Raw genomic sequence first — 16727 nt, 5'->3', positions numbered from 1 at the left:
CAGTGACTCAGGCTCGTCCCATTACTCACACAGCCTGATCTCAGGGAGGATCTTGGCAGTGCAAACTTCAAAAATGCTCCTTTACTGTGTTCTAGTATAAGTTTTTCTGTAACACAATGCATTTTTGCAAATGTTCATATCATGCTGTAATCTACTGTATATCATAGTTATTATCATGTCTACTCAGACCTACATATGTACAGATACTCGTACACCTCTTTAGATCATTTCACCTTGGCCTCCTATTATTCTCTTCTATATATTAAATTTTTTTATTTGTCCCTTGAAATATTTGTTACTGTTCTGTTCGGTATGGTACATGCCATACATATGTGTAACATACATGGCGAGATAAAGTGACTCTGACTTTGAAGATTCAGTTCTAAAGTGTGGCTGCAGGTCCTGCCTGAAATACTGAGCCAAGGTATTCAAGTTATTTATTTAAAAGCCTATTTTGCTGATCCAGTAGCTTTGTGGTGCATTTTATTTGAAGTAGTGCCACAGATGTCAGATTATCATAAGATCATTGAACCTCGATACGCAACACTCTGCGACTTTAATACTTACATCTAACATTTGAACAAAGATTCTACATTCTGAACACAACTAGCAGAAAAAGGTTCCATGACTTATAAACATAAGGTAGCAGAACTGTGGGACTAAAAAGAAGTTTTTTTTAAAGGTACAATGTACAAGTTTTCTCATCAGAATAGAAGGTACTAAGTTGGCACTGGGGTTGGTATCCTAGACTCTTAAAAACAGTTCTTTAGTAAAGAAGATGGTCCTGTATAGAACAATGAACACTCAAGAAAGGGCTCATCAGATTGATATAGGTGGTTCTGTTCAGAACCTTTTGAAAAGGCTTCTTCTATTCTAACAAGCCTGACATCACGCCAATAGAAGAACCATTTTCCAAAAGAATCTATATAGAACCATCTACAGCACATTCTCCATGAATCTCAAGAGCCCTTTCACAATGCAAAGAACCCTTTAATCGTGGAAAAGGTTCTTTGGATGTTCATGGTTTTATAGAGAGCCATTATCTTTAGTAAAGAACCCTTGTAGAACCATCCTTTTTAAGTGTGTATAAAGTGTGTATTTAAGTGTATATTCAGCGCCTTTGATTAGGGGATATAATAGGACCATATTCCATTGTAATATTTTTAAGCTGCATATATCTTTTTTGTGACGCCAGGCTTTTTAATGTTCTTTAGCAACATTAGGTAAAGATCCAGTGTAATTGAACATGTAAAAAAAGACATTACAAAAACACTGCTGTACTTTCGAGGCTACATTTACAGTGTTTATACTTTGATTAACAAAAATGTACCTGTACAGTACATTTTTCTCTGACAGAACTTTTTAGCCATGCATAGAGCCATTTATGCATTCATAGGGTTCTTTTGACTGTTCATAATGCTATATTAAACCATTGCCCTTTAATGCAGAACCCCAAACACACCCTATTCCAAAAAAAAAAGGGTGTTCCTCTAAAACAGTGGTCATTAACGCTCCAGCTAGACATCTACTTTACTGCATGTTTCACCTCCAATCCAAAACTGACCAACCTCATTCACCTAGTCAAAGAGTTAAATTAATCAGATAAGGTGGGGTCCATTACTGTTAGAGCTAAAGTGTTCAGAAAGTAGATCTCCAGGAGCAGGACAGGTGACCACTGCCTTAAAAACACTTACTTGGTGCCAGTCTACACCAAAACCTATTTTTCCCCCCACAGCTATAGAGACCACAGCACTATATAAAAAAGGTTCATGATATTTATTGTTTCATTGACAAAAATAATAATTAAGACAGTCATTCCTTAACCACACCAATCAAGATTGACCATGTGGTATTTATTCAGAACCGTAAGTCATAGCACATAACCGCCATCTTGTTCTAAGTGCAAGAGACAGGCTGATGAGGATTATCTGGGCAGACTGCCAATTTAAAATACAAAAGTCTCTGTTTTGCTGGAATAGTGTTGAAATGATATGTCTTATCTAATTTAAAAATACTGCAACAGGGTCTCTCCTGAACTGCAGTCCCAATTAAAGATGTCTTGCATGATCAGTTTGCTTCGTTCTTCGATGCTTCGTCAAAATTCTCTACCAGATCTGAAGAAAGACAGAAATATGCGAGACATGAGCAAATCGTCTTTAAATCCTTATGCATTTGCCCACAAACAGAAGCATGAATATACCTGGGACATCATCGTCCTCTTCATCAATATCTTCTGCTTTGGGGGCTTTGTTGTCGAGAACTTTGAACAAAAGGAATAAAAAGACAAAAGATGAGTCACTAAACCTCAAACTACTTAACATCTTTCTACCGTGTGTCATCAGTGAATTGTTCCCCTATTGGGTCTGCACAATAAACTAATTGTGTTGCTAATTTTTTCCCCAGTTATTGGTCTTGAAAATGACATCACAGAAGGCCAGAATATGGAAATGAGCCCTCTAGCTAACCACATCTTTTTAATTCAGTATGTGCGTTGTTTGATCATGTAATACACCAAAGGTAAACTATTTTAGCCAAAATAATACAAGGTCTATGTTTATAAGTGACATATTACTGATTCAACAGTGTGTTTTTAACATCGGCTGGTGTATTTTAGTATGCAGCACTATAATAGCAGTACTACTATTTTGTCCACAAAAGGTAGCCCCATCCCACACCCACCTTGTCGAGGAAACTGCTCGGCGATTTTACGCAGACTTGTAAGACTGTCTGCACCAAGTTGACTGAGAATGCCAGGAAGCATCTCTGTCAGCTGCTTGGTCTCCGCATGGCCCGTGATGGCAAACGTGTTGGCAGAGAGCGAAGCCTGCACTTTGGGGTTATTGAAGTGAATCACTGTCCCATCATCCTTTATCATGTTCACCTGCAGATTGGGTGGTAAAGTTAGATGTAGCCCTTTTAAGATAAACAGCAACAAGCAGTATGGCTACTGAGAGTAATACACCAGTCAATCAAATCACTAATGCTCTACCTCCTCAATGCCAGCAATGTTATTCACAGCAAGCTTCTTTAATGAACTCTGAAGTTTTTTGTCATCAGCTGTTGCTGTTCGGTGGACGACCTTCTTCTTCCTACGTGCTGTGCCCTGAGAAGATAAAACACTGACACTGTATATATGGCATCTGGGGTTGTACATGTATGAATTAATGTAAATATTTTCTGCCATGCGGCTGTGGGTTACACAAGCATGAGATCAACCACAGAACTGGTTTATCTTTATTGTATGTTTGTCAATTTTACCTTGCCCCCTATTCGGACTTGGGCTTGAAGTTTAGCCAGTTTCTCTTGATTCATATTGTCTTCTGAAAAAGTAAACGTTATGGGGTAAAGAAGAGATTTTCATTGTATTATCACAAAAATCCAAATTAAAAGTCTCCAAAATTGTTCATCATGAACCACATTATAAAATTAGGAATATAAGGGGAAATTTTTAAAAAATGTTCAAACTAAGCCATTATTACTGCAGATGCTGTGTGGCTAGGAATACTCATCACAGTAATAGTGGTGGAATTCTACCAATTTTTCAGATATGGTTAAACTCACCATTCTAGAGAAGCTCAATGAGCCAGAATTGTTCACAATGGTGGTGAGAGGATCCAGACGTGTGAAGTGTGAAACGTGAAGAACACATTTTTAAAGTCCACTTACAGCAGAGGTACATGCAGGGCTTTGAATGAGGATTAACCACTATTTTACCATTTTCAACTCCTAAAACTCAAGCATATAAAACTCAGAAGACATGTAGGTTCCTTGGTAATTTTGGATAGTATATAAAATGTCTGCATTTTCCTCTTGGTTCCCATCACCACCACTGTAAAGAAGGTACCGTTTTATATCAAGCCACTAGGAACGACCGTTGATCTCAATGAATTTATTATGTAGTAATTTTGAATAATTGATGGAATTCCCCTTTTAAGACCTACACTTGATCTAGTTAAAAATAAACAGTACAAGAGCCCGTTTAAGTTTTAGTCTCAGAGTTCACGAAGCACTGCAAGAGTTGCTTTGGCAGCATATTAGCAAAACGTTATCGGCATCATAAACAGTTAAAATGGCGCTAGCTTACTTCGTTCGCTCCGTGTTAACAAAAACTCGGGGTGCAGAAGCAGAGCTTAAAGGGGAACTCCACCGATTTTTCAAAATCTCTGTACAATTCAGTGGTGAGATATAAACAGAATATATAAATCAGATTCCTTTGATGTGAAAGGATTCGTTTTCATAGAACTTACTCCACCTTTAAAGTAGATGTGATTGAACCACCGGACGGCACTTTATTTACTATCCAAAACCACCAGTAAACCTAAACCTGTCTGAGATGTTTACATTTTTTATGTAACGCTGATTGTAAAACAGTGGTAAATCTGAAAATGATTTGGGGACTATTTTGCCTCAAAACACGCCTCATGTATGCCTAATTAATATTAATTGACTAAAACATTTGAAACCAAACGTTTATCACAAAGGTACTTTAAAACAATGTTTCAGACATCAGGCAGTTTAATCATAAGCATTTCAGGTCATCTTTCTTGGAGGAAGCTTTTAGAGGCGTTAAACTCCCCAGACGTCTGGTTTCCATCATCATCACTGTGGACAATTCTGACTCTGTAGCGTTAAGTCTCTCTAGAGCAAAGCGGTCCATACCAACTCGCTCTGCATAATTATGCTGACATGTCAACCATTGAATCGTACAGAAATTTTGAAAAATCGGTGGACATCCCCCTTCAGCTATAAACTATATCAATCGAGCTACCCAACGCTCAGTTCAGGTTAACAACATAGGAACCGTCATCTATGAATGTAACCAAAAGTCCAGCCAGCCAGCTACAAACTCCCGACGAGATGTCTGTCTGTCCGTGAGAGACATTCCGGAGCTTAGCTAACGGGCTAGCTCGCTGCCTCATGCTACTGTCTATTTTCCGTGGTATAGCCCGCAGTATTAAAACAACGTTAGCTACAACATCACACCGCTAGATGGCTAACTTTACAATATAACCAAAAACAGACCGGTGACAAAACGGATAACGAATCACTCATAAACGCGCTTCTCCGAGTATGAGCGGTGAATAGACTAGACAGTAGCGTAGCGGCTATGGACGAGCAGGCAGAGCGCTGTTCACTTCATTCGCCTACTAACGTTACATCCACGGGATGAAAACATCCCGCAGCGTCAACACAAAATGTAATTAACAGATGAGGAATACACGAAGCAAACTACGCAGAAATAAGATGTACAGGCGTATAATTCGGCTTTCATTATTATAATAAACGTTCCTAAATAATGAAGCGTTCATAGGTTCAATAATAATTACAAACCTGTTACCCACAGCTGGTCAGCAAAGCATGCGGCGGAGGAAGAAGGAGGAAATGAGGACACGAGTTTCGTCACACTTACTTTATTTGCTCAGACGTGCAGTGGGTTTACAGTACTGCCTCTCCTGGTCAGGACAGGACAAAACACGACAACCAAGACGACCCAACGAGGGGCAAGAAACAGCATTTACAAGAGGATATTATACATGAAGTAATATGTGCACCCACAGGAGCACAGTCACGCTGAAGTAGCTAAGATAATGTTTGAATTGAAAGCTTGTTTTCCATGGACACTTTAAAGAGGAATTCCACTGATTTCTCAACATTTCTGTATAGTTCAGTGAGTGAGATAAAAAGTCAACTAGGGGTCCTGATGTACAAAACACAAAAATGCTATTTTTGTACTAGGCAAAACCACCAGCTAACTTACACGTGCTATATTTTGCTGTTGATAATGGCAACATAGCCATGAATGTTTGGTAAAACAACGTCTCGTACATCAGGCAGCACCTTTGTAACTATATGATGTAATAACAAATAACAAGAGGCATCAAAAGCTCTACGTCTGGTTCCTATCACCTCCACTGTAAAATATTCTGACTCTGGAAGTTTCTCTGGAACAAAGCATTTCAAATCAAACCACTCTGACTACTTTTATTTACATCTTAATCCTTTAATTATGCAGAAATTTTGAAAAGTCAGTGGAATTCCCCTTTAGATGTAGGCCACTCAACTCAGCAGAATAAGTATGGTATTGAAGAGTTAGGAGACTGTATGTAAAGATGTCTTAACTACAAATGTCTGTCTGAAGAAATCACTGTAAAACTCTCAGGCATCATGCTAAGTATTCATACCCCATTTGATGGAATAGCTTTCAGTCATTTCGCTTTAGTCATTAAGCCAGTTCCCATTATCAGCTCCCGTTATCAAAAATTATAACTTTATTATATATTATTATATTATTATAACTGGATGCAGGATGTCCAATAATATAACACTCAATTTTAAGATAACACAAACATTTTCAATATTTTCTACTATTTTCCTTGGGACATTGACCAGACCATATCCTTGGCTAAACTGTGTCCAGCTCTCTGGCTCAAGGGAAGTGCCCAATGGGTCTCAAGAGTGTATCTGGCAGGAATGGACCATCCAGGCAGATGAAATCTGGTCTGCTGTTCACAGAGCTGCTGGTCTCCACAGAACTCCCCAGAGTACTAAACCTCCACCCAAAGGCATGTTTTGGACGTGAGCTGTGGCACCTCTGTGCCAGCAGGAGAAGCCTCTTCAAGACAGCCTTGCGCAGAAGAATATACACCCATGGATCAAGAATCTGATTCCATGTGGCCAGACGCACAGTCAGTAGCAGGTGACCGTGCGCATCTTGCCTTTGCAAGGTTATGATAATGATGGTGACCTGAAAATTGAACCAAACAATGATATAAATAATGACAGCATTACAGATGTAAGTACTGCAATCTTGACAATAAAACCAGAAAGGTTATTTAGAATGATGGCAGAAAAAAAATTTAGGGGTATCCATAATAACTCTGCTTTGTAACTCACTCACTAATTCATTCACTCACGTTTAAAAGGCTGAAGCTTCTCCACCAGGGGGTGGAGCCTTTGTTGCTTCATAAGAGCAGTGCTTCACATCAGTGAAACCTTGTGTTCCTGTAGTAAATGTATGCAAGTCCATTCCTACTAGGTAGAGTATCTCAGAGTACAAAAAAATCACCATCTGTGTCACCATTTCAAGCTTTGTATCTTAAAATAAAATAATAACTTTTTGTCCTCAAAATATTGAATTAGCATTTTAACATAATAATGTATTTTCTCTAAAAATGTACTTACCCTTTGTCACGAATGTCAGCAGTGGAACAAACGGATCAGATCTCCCTGAAGCCTCTGGGAGATCACATGACATTGACGCTTCCTACAAACCCTAATACACACATGGACTCAATCTCCCAGAATCCCCACGGAGATCAGCTGACTTCTGGTTTCCCCATATGCTCCAATCAGTGTTCTCGATCGCCAGAATTCTAATGTACAACACCTGTAGGTCTGATCATGTGACTTACTCAGTTTCGCTTATAAGCCTGGGCTTTAGCATTAGTCAGTAGCGAGATATTGTTGCATTTATAAATTATTGAGCATTTTATCTATTTGCCTTGATTCTGTGTATAACTGTGCCTTTTGATTTGCCCTTTGGATCGTTTGCCTTGGATCTCTGTTCTTTGTGTTTTGTTAGATTTGTAATTTATTAGAATTTGGTTTTAATAACTGTTAAGAAATATTTTGAGAACATACATTATTATTCAAGTCAAGATGTTGAAAGCCTGCTGCCAAAATCCAAGAGATTAAAAACAGGTGCTTTTCTTTTCTACTTGGAGGAATGGGCTTTTATATACACTCTCAGCTCCACTTACCGTACAGGTGCACTTTGTAGTTCTGCACATACAGACTAGTCCATCTGTTTCTCTGCATACATTGTTAGTCCCCTTTCACCCTTTTCTTCAATGGTCAGGACCCCCACAAAGCAGGTATTATTTGGATAATCCTCAGCACTACAGTGACACTGATGTGACAGTGGTGTGTTAGTGTGTGTTGCACTGGTATGAGTGTACACTCACTGTACACATGTGCAGCTGTGACTGGCATGTCTTTTTTTACTCTGAATTTATACCAACTTGTTTCATTGTATAGTAAATTTGTTTTTGCTAGATTATGTTTTACAGAGACCTACAGATGCAGTATAGTAAAGGAAAACTCATTTGTGAACATGAGATTAAAGTAAGTTTTTATTAAACTTAAACTTGTAACTAGGTTGCAAATAAATCTTAAACTGAAACTTCACTTGTTTGCAAAAAGTTATTTCAGAGCCACTCAGTTCTACCTAATGGGAATTGTTTGCCTTCAGTGTCTGTGTTTACATGCAAATATTTTTGCCAATCCAATAGAATACAATCTGATTACAGATTATGACGGAGGTGTTTATATGATCACTCTATTCAATCGTCTGATGGAAAATCTCTGTTTACATGCTCACTACAAGCTAACCGATGCAAAACGACGCACGTGCATAGAGAACCATCTAGAGTAATTAACGGAATATTTAGAGGTTTACCCACCTCGTTCTATCGGACACAAATTGTATTCCGAATGGCCTCAATGGACTAGACTTTTCTGATTGAGGTGTTTACATGGTCGTGTTCAATTCCGATTGAGCTATTAGTCAGATTATTAATGGATTATTAGCCTGCATGTAAACGTGGCTAGTGGGAATGTTTGCATTCTCTGTTTTACATACACCCAAACAGAACAAAACTAATTCCATCCCCCTACTTTTTTCAGAGTAAACGATTGCCCACCTGTCTGGGCGGACACTGATGGATGACTAACTGTTGAGCCCTCCTGCTACCCGCCTTAGACCAGCTGCCCATGCCCCAGCTACCGCCACTTGCCTTGGACTAGCTGTCCACCCTACACTGAAGTTTTCATGGAGTCCTAGCTCTTAGTACTTCTAATACTACTACCATTAATATTAGTAGTATAATAACTTTGTAGATAGTTTGACCAGAGGAGGATGAGCCTTGGTTTCTCCCAAGGTTTCTTCCTCAGCTCTGAGGGAGTTTTTCCTTTGTCACTGTCACCCCTGGCTTGCTCACCTGGGGGTTTTTACATCCATGTCAAAACTTTGTCTTTAGTGGAATTCTGCGTAGCTGCTTTGGCACATCAGTTATAAAAAGCGCTATACAAATAAATTTGATTTGATGATTTGACTTTGTGCTTCTGATAATTTTAATAGACATTAGTGTCCGACTAATTAAAGAGCTAACATTCTATATTAAGACTGGTTAGCAAGTATTTTCACCTAAAAATGAGTTAATAAAGAAAGAGTATTGTTATAAAAATGCTAATAGGACATTAGACTCATAATTAATCTTTTAGTACTTTTGGTGAAGATGCAAGGAGTAGAGGTCGTAAAGGTGGATGACTTCAAATATCTTGGGTCAACCATCCAGAGCAATGGACAGTGTAGAAAATAGGTGAAGAAGAGGGTGCAGGCAGGATGGAGTGGGTGGAAACGGATGTCATGGCTGATGTGTGACAGAAGGATAGCAGCAAGAGTGAAAGGGAAGGTTTACAAGGCAGTAGTGCGTCCTGCTATGATGTATGGTTTGGAGACTGTGGATCTGTCTAAAAGACAGGAGGCTGAGCTGGAGGTGGCGGAGATGAAGATGCTGAGATTTTCGTTGGCAGTGACAAGGCTGGACAGGATTAGAAATGAGCAGATCAGAGGGACAGTGAAGGTGGAGCAGTTTGGAGATAAAGCCGGAGAGGCCAGGTTGAGATGGTTTGGACATGTGTTGAGGAGGAATAGTGGATATATTGGGCAAGGAATGTTGGAGATGGAGCTGCCATGTAGAAGGAGAAGAGATAGACCTCAGAGAAGGTTTATGGATGTAGTGAAGGTGGACATGGAGATGGTTGGTGTAAAAGTAGAGGAGGCAATGGATAGGGCAAGATGGAGGCAGATGATCCGCTGTGGTGACCCCTAAAGGGAGCAGCCAAAAGAAGAAGAAGAAGAAGATCTGAAAGCAAATACTTTTGTATTTTTACTCAAGTGGAGGTCTAAAAGCCAGACTTCTACTTTTACTGGAGTAATATTTTATCTTGGGTATCTCTACCTTAACTCACATGATTTGTGTAGTTCGTTCACTACTGTCCACCACCCAAAAAATACATGTGTTGTGGTAGTTCTGTGGGGGTCCTGACCATTGAAGAACAGTGTAAAAGGGGGCTAATAAAGTATGCAGACAAACAGACAGACAATGGTCTGTAATTTTAGAACTCCAAGGTGCAGCATTATGGGAAGTGGATCAGAAAAATGCACAATGAGTGTAGAAACAAGGAGGTGTATTTAATGAAGTGGCTGGTCAGTGTAAATAAGATGTGCAATTTTTGCATTTAGAAGTTCTATACAATTGAAAAACATTTCCTAAAACTATTTGGGAAGCTGTAATTTTAAGAATGTGGATGCCTTCACATGGTCATTTTGAAAAATAGCGATTACTTTGTCATTAGCCAAGATTCCATCATCTTGCATTTTGCAAGTGATTAGGCAAGTCTAGTTTTGCTGGACCGCTAGACTGCATGCTTTTTCCTCTGCAGCTTTTGGTAAATAACGCAATGGGGCAATGCAGCCATTTTAGAAGTGAGGACACAGTTGTCAGTACATGACACATCTCAAACCCCACACAAACACAACTGTAGGTTCAGTATTAATATTATAAACTCAGGAGCAGTATATGCATTTTTACAATCAAGTCAGTTTGAGTGTCTGGTGCAGGAATATACAAACGTACCCCACAGCGAAGTGCAATTCAGAAACATACTGTCCACAATTTCAACGCCTTTCAGAGGTTTTTAGCTAGACACATATTTGCTCCAAGAACACAAAACTATGGTCATCACTGACCAGCAGTGGGTAGTTAAAAATGTTCCATTACAAATTACTACTTCTCTCAAACTGTAATGAGATCACTTACTACTGCTAAGAGAAACTAATCTTACAGCTGCCATTACTATACATCTGTGTTACTTTCTAAACGCCAAACATATCTGTACCAATCACATCATTTTAAAGGCATTTCACTATCACATAAAATCCAGTGTGAGAAAGTGCAGGTCAGTTACCTGACCGAAAGTTCACTTAAAAGGCTGTCACATAAGTTCAGCTTTATTTAAAAAACGTTGTCTGGCTAATTCCCGTCACGGGTTTCATGTATAAATTTGAAAATTTCAGTAATTTTTAAGTACATATTTTTTTCTTTGGCTTTCCTGACTTTTGCATGAGCACAAAGTATTGTTGATGTTTGTAAAATCTTACCAATAATTGCTGTTCTCATTACCTACACGATTTAACTTTTCAAACAATGATAGCCTTTTGTTTTTTTTTCTTTTTCCAGAAATTCCTTCTGATGGAAACCTGCTATATAGAGAACAATCTACAGTGTGTTAAACACAAGATGATTTTTCATTTGCACTAATGTATACACTATATTTAACACATACAGAAGTGAAGTCCTTACCAGCAAAGGCCCCCAACACACACAGGACACAATCATGATAGCAAGGAGCTGGCAGACCATCTCAAAATGTATAGTGCTTCTGTGATGGCGGTGGTAGTCATGTTCACGGTGCAGTCTGGACCACAAAAGAGTGAATCCTGTCACAGAGTTGCACACAAACGAGACAAGAAGAGACAGCAATCCCAACACAGAGAAGATCATGGGGAGGAGAATGTCCAGCCAGTCACGTGGTCCAACCATACGGAAGAAGCACCAGCTACAGGACCCCTGAACTTGATAGGGCCTCTGCACTAGCACTGGTAGCAAGGCCACCAGCAGAGCCAGGAGCCAAGTGAGTGCCAGCAGTCTGTTTATGCGGTTAGAGGTCAAAGCCATAGAGTGAAAGAGTGGCCGAGTGACTCCCATGCAGCGCTCCACTGCCATAATGGTTCCAAGCAGTAGGGGACTCAGACCAAAGAAAGTCATGCAAACACCAAAGAACCCACAAAGAATCTGCTTGGGGTCAAAGCTCTCCCAGTCTTTGTCTGAGGCATATACATATAAAGCCAGGGAGCCATTCATAACATGTCCCAGTAGATCAGTCAGCACAAGACCACTCGCAAAGAGCAAGAAAGAAGCTTTGGACTTGAGACGGAACCGCCGGTAGGCTTTGAGAACGATGAAGAAAGCCAGGGTGTTGGAGACAATGCCCACTGTCATGTTTACAACAGTAGTGACTGATACATCTCCTTTATTACAGTTCTCATTATACATACTGCTTGAAGGTCCTGCTTTGGATGTCCTATTGTAAGACATGATTTACCAGTCTAGTCTGTAGAAAAAACAAATGAAAGCATTAGTTACAGGATTCTTACATTCAACTTCACTCATGATTTTGCTGTTTAAAATGTGACCACAGAAAATTTCATTTTCTTATTAAGAATGTCCAGAATGTTTAGTAAAGGGTTTTACTGAAAACCTTTCAAACAATTTTAAACAAAGTAATTCAGAGTGGTTTAATGTGAAATGGTTCACTGAGTCCTTTACATGCACTTTATGCTCCAGTCATTATCAGATTTTGGCAACTGATTATTCAAGTTACTCTGATTTCTTTCATTTTTCTCACCCTACACATTTTACAAAAAACACAGTCCTAGTAATAGCACACAACGTTTCATATAGCAACCACAGGACGGCAACAAAACCCTTTTGGAACGATGCTAAAACCAGCTACATGCTTGATGGAATGAAAGATTTAAATATTCTCCATCTTCTAGATTATGTTTAATCATATTTTCTGCTGACTTTGTTTTTTTTTTAAGTGGCATGACTTGTAAGTTTTACATTTTGTTTATGTTGTATCTTATTCTGTGAATTTACTTGAGGGTGACAAAGTAGAAATTCATTTAGTGCCTGACTAATATAAACCTGGAGTTTCCCATTATCTGATTACCCAAGTACATGTAAACACACATAACAAATTATTGACAAAATCTGATTTTCTGCAGTTATCAGATTATGAAGTGCATGTAAATTCATTCAGTGTAAAAGAACTTGATTCATATTTTTTTACAGTGGTGCTGATAGGGTAACTAGATGTCCCTGTTTTCCAGGGACAGTCCCTGTTTTTGGTGGTCTGTCCCGGCTGAAGCTTTCCCTAATTTTAACTGTGAATTAAAAGCACATCAGAAATTCCAAAGAAAACTTGCCAGCAGAGCAGACGGGCATTGTGCTCGTTTTGGCCAACACTTCTACCACTCGTGTGCCTAGTTTTGGAGAATAATGCACGTCCACAACATCACCACGGGTCTTTTTAAGACACAAAGTAATCCAGGAATTAAAATTAGGGGGTGGGGTTACAGGACTTGATTCATACTACTAGGTGATCAGATGTGTATAGGCTTACATGTAGGCTACCATGTGCATATAGCGAGGAAACAGCAATAAATACAAATAGCACAACTTTTTTTTTTTACTGTGTCACTTTTTCAGCCATCCACATATAACATGACATATGGTATATGTTGGTAGCAGCCGTCTTTGTGACAAGACTAAACTTTTCAGACTCCTAATTCTTATCACCACCACTGTGAAGAGTTCTGACACGATACGTTTCTCTGTAACAGAGCGTTTCACATCAGACCACTCTGAATGACTTATATTTTCTTAATGAATCAATTCTACAGAAAGTTTGAAAAACTAGAGGAATTCCCCCTTAACCATTAATGAGTTTTGCAAAACACCTCAGCACAAAGTTTGTTAAATGGTACAGGGAGCATCACATTAAACACTGACTTTACCAAGATGGTTTTTACATTAAGATGCATTTGGAAAACTGGGCCCAGGATGGTAAAAATTTAGCTGACTTTTCTCTAAAAAATCATGCAAACGTATTGCCTCGAAAAAATGAGTAGTTACTTTAAGGGTTCAAGCTCGTGTAAGCATATATTTGAGTTATAGTTCATAATTTTCAATGATCCTCACTTTTATAGCAAGCAAAGCTGACTTTAACAGAGTAATCATTTAAAATTACTTTTAATATGTCGACAACACTCCACTCTCTAAAGCTCCATCCACAATGAACTGGGCTCACTATCATCAATATAACTCCACCAATCTCACATTAAACAGCACTTCACCTCATGACCGTTCGAACTCATTTTCTTTAACCTCAACAGAAAAAAACATCATGGTAAGAACAACAAAAAACGCATTGAATGCATCCAAAGTTTACATGTAGGCTGAGAATGTGCTTTAACACAGCATTAGACGAACCTTACATGATTATGTAAGAGAACAAATGAAAATTTTGAAAAATAAGTGTTAATTAAATGAAAACCGCTAGGGATGCTGGGAAGCTTTTTGGGCAAAAGCCTCTTCAGACTGTACAACTTTTCCAAATGACTAGATTTTTACTGGCTTTAACCAAACTTAACTTTAAGTAACTGCGTTATACAATAAATAGGAAGGGTAGATTTGCATTAGTACGTTTAATAAATGAGTAAAGTCAGCCAAAATATATAAAAATTACTTGAACAAGACGGAAACTCGGACTCCTGCTTAAGAAATCAGACTTACAGTCAGGTCCTGGCTTCCAGTGGTGAGTCGACCTGAGAAGAGGAGGAGGTCGTGATTCGCAGTGGGAGATTAAAGCTAAAAACTTTTAAAACGAACATTTCTGTCCTGCCGAACTCAGCAGACATAGTCTGACATAGAAGCTGAAGTAACGTGCTGCGGTCATCTGGTCTTCCATGGCAATGTTGAGCTCTCTCTTCACATCCATCCTAAACAATGTGCCGCTCTACCTGCGCGCGTGCACTGTGGTCTCGGGGCGGAGCGCGCTCACGTTGCAAAAAAAAAACGACAGAGAAGAGAAGTAAAGTTTCTTTTCATCGTGAAAGTACAAAAATTCTGCTTCATTTTCTTTTTGTCTGATAAAGACCTGCACAATATTAGCCAAAGGAAGCGTTTAGCTAAAGGGGAACTTTTTCAAAAATTTAAGCATTATTCGATTTTTGGGATGTAAAAAAAGCCACTTAGAGCGATTTCTTTATGAAATGCTGTGTTCTAGATAAACTGACCCGTTGAAATGTCTTTACAGTTGGTGGTGGCATCCAGGGCTCACGGAATCACATTATAACACAAATATAGCCTTTTTTCACTCTTCAGAACCACCTGTGGACCTACAGGTGCCTTATTTGTTTTCTAAATAAATAATTTTATTTATTTTAGCAGTTGTAATCTGATAAACAAAGGATGCCGTTATGTACAAAAGCGAACTGTGAGATTTCTGTAAACATTAGTGTTTTGTTAAACGTGTTAAAGATTTCGGTATTAAACTTTTTTCTCAATTAACAATAAAAAAAAGAATAAAAAATGATGCCACTGAAAATAGTTGCTCTCTAACATGAGAACAAATATAATTAGAGGATTTCTACTCATATTTTACCAATGACGTGTCAGCTCTCACCCAATGACACTTTTTCCACCATGAGGGGCAGCACAAGATTTAGAGAAAAAGTGAACAATAAATAAATAAATAAATAAGCAAGCACCTACTGAGTCCTTGTGAAACATGGCCAGTCGGAAAATGACAGACAGAATAGTAAAAAAAAACTGATGGAAATCTGCCCTGTAAGATGAGGTTTTTTTTATTGTAAATTGTGATGGCCTCCACAGGCAGCCTATTTCTGCAGAAGTCCTTACCAAAGTCAGGTCACATTAACTTACAATGTAGTGTAGAGAAGCATTAAGGATCTATTCTATTACAGCAGTACTTCTTCACAGCAGAAAAGATATTACCTTTTATATGTGTGTGTGTGTGTGTGTGTGTGAGGTCTCTAGAAGCTGAACAAGCTCTTTATCCAAGCGGGTGTTACACTTACTTTTCCATGCTATCTCTCTTTTCTGTGCCGTGCTCCGAACATTATGTGTCCTGTGTTCCTCTTTCTCAGTCATTCAGACCACCCTCTGTGAAAAGCTCCCCTTCGTGGAATGACTTGGCTGAAAGAACAGGTGCAGAGAGAAGGTTTTTCAATTTGCACCTGAGTTAACATTATTATTACAAGAAAAGGCAGAAAAAGCAAGCTGGAAACATAAAGTACAGGAAAATAGTAAAATGGTAGCCTTTTGCCCTGCGAACAGTCGAGTTGCCTCTACTTAGCCACACCAAATCATTTCAAAGTAATAACGGTAATAGGAATGATATCAGGCAGTGGTGTTTTAACTGTGATAAAGTTTGAAAGCCATAATCCTCTGTAAACCTGAGGTATGGCCTACATCCAGGATGGTAGCAATGTACAACAAAGGCTCCACCTCGTTGTTAGGTCACACAATATGTGAAGGCCTGATAAGACCATGTTTATAGTAGCATTAAATATTAATATATTACAGCTCTATGCAAGGCCCACCCTTTAATTACATAATCTCCAGTGAAAATGGCTATTAGGTTGTTAGTAATTGATCAAATTAGCAATAAACTCTAATCTAATTGTGTGAGGAATGGGAAAGTCAAACAAAGTAACTGATTTTTTAATTCATATTTTATCTGATGTCCACTTAAAACTTTTGTTTGTTTTTTAATGTACCCACAATGGTCATAATCAGTGTGCGAAATGCCCCCTGGTATTCAGGGGGTCCATGTTGGATTGTTAATCCATCTTTGGCTGGCTGCTCACTCAGCAGTGCTGATGCTTGCTTCTGTGGCAACAAAATGTTTGGTTTAATAATTCTTCTTTTGGAAATGCCTCTTTCTAATTTTCTAATGTAGTTTTACACACATTAATAGAGATCTTATACATCTCCTCTTCTGTCTTCAGTTTG

At 38.7% G+C, this 16727-nt stretch overlaps 2 protein-coding genes across 3 annotated transcripts; both read right to left on the bottom strand.

The window, feature by feature from the left end:
- Positions 1 to 1760: 1760 nt before the first annotated feature.
- On the bottom strand, positions 1761 to 5417 carry btf3l4 (basic transcription factor 3-like 4). Of its 2 annotated transcripts, none has more exons than XM_017716609.2 (6): positions 5332 to 5417; positions 3259 to 3320; positions 2990 to 3103; positions 2680 to 2881; positions 2201 to 2260; positions 1761 to 2114 (listed from the first exon to the last, which is right to left on the bottom strand). In XM_017716609.2, exons 2-6 carry the CDS (start codon positions 3310 to 3312, stop codon positions 2068 to 2070), a joined length of 477 nt encoding a protein of 158 aa, XP_017572098.1. In that variant the 5' UTR covers positions 3313 to 3320; positions 5332 to 5417; the 3' UTR covers positions 1761 to 2067. The 2 variants fall into 2 exon arrangements, with proteins under 2 accessions (XP_017572098.1, XP_017572099.1); XM_017716610.2 differs by having other exon boundaries at positions 5343 to 5364.
- Positions 5418 to 6304: 887 nt separating this feature from the next.
- On the bottom strand, positions 6305 to 16079 carry ptgfr (prostaglandin F receptor (FP)). The gene is made up of 5 exons (XM_017716667.2): positions 16010 to 16079; positions 15791 to 15908; positions 14484 to 14746; positions 11427 to 12237; positions 6305 to 6745 (listed from the first exon to the last, which is right to left on the bottom strand). The coding sequence occupies exons 4-5, from the start codon at positions 12219 to 12221 to the stop codon at positions 6428 to 6430; spliced, it is 1113 nt and encodes a 370-aa protein (XP_017572156.1). The 5' UTR covers positions 12222 to 12237; positions 14484 to 14746; positions 15791 to 15908; positions 16010 to 16079; the 3' UTR covers positions 6305 to 6427.
- Between the last annotated feature and the right edge of the window lie 648 nt (positions 16080 to 16727).

This window comes from Pygocentrus nattereri, chromosome 15 (genome assembly GCF_015220715.1).
Source record: "Pygocentrus nattereri isolate fPygNat1 chromosome 15, fPygNat1.pri, whole genome shotgun sequence".
In the NCBI taxonomy this organism is placed as follows: Eukaryota; Metazoa; Chordata; class Actinopteri; order Characiformes; family Serrasalmidae; genus Pygocentrus; species Pygocentrus nattereri.
The sequence above is the reverse complement of the archived record's forward strand: the minus strand, read 5'-3'. Positions and strand labels throughout refer to the sequence as shown.

What these genes read in the sequence shown, in the direction of transcription:
- btf3l4 (XM_017716609.2), bottom strand. Translation starts at nt 3,312, where the DNA reads ATGAATCAAGAGAAACTGGCTAAACTTCAAGCCCAAGTCCGAATAGGG. An exon ending in ACATTGCTGGCATTGAGGAG is followed by an intron (nt 2,882 to 2,989) that starts GTAGAGCATTAG and finishes CCCAATCTGCAG; the next exon opens with GTGAACATGATAAAGGATGA. An exon ending in CGAGCAGTTTCCTCGACAAG is followed by an intron (nt 2,261 to 2,679) that starts GTGGGTGTGGGA and finishes TTTTGTTCAAAG; the next exon opens with TTCTCGACAACAAAGCCCCC.
- ptgfr (XM_017716667.2), bottom strand. Translation starts at nt 12,221, where the DNA reads ATGTCTTACAATAGGACATCCAAAGCAGGACCTTCAAGCAGTATGTAT. An exon ending in TGTGTTGGGGGCCTTTGCTG is followed by an intron (nt 6,746 to 11,426) that starts GTAAGGACTTCA and finishes TTCAATTTTCAG; the next exon opens with GTCACCATCATTATCATAAC.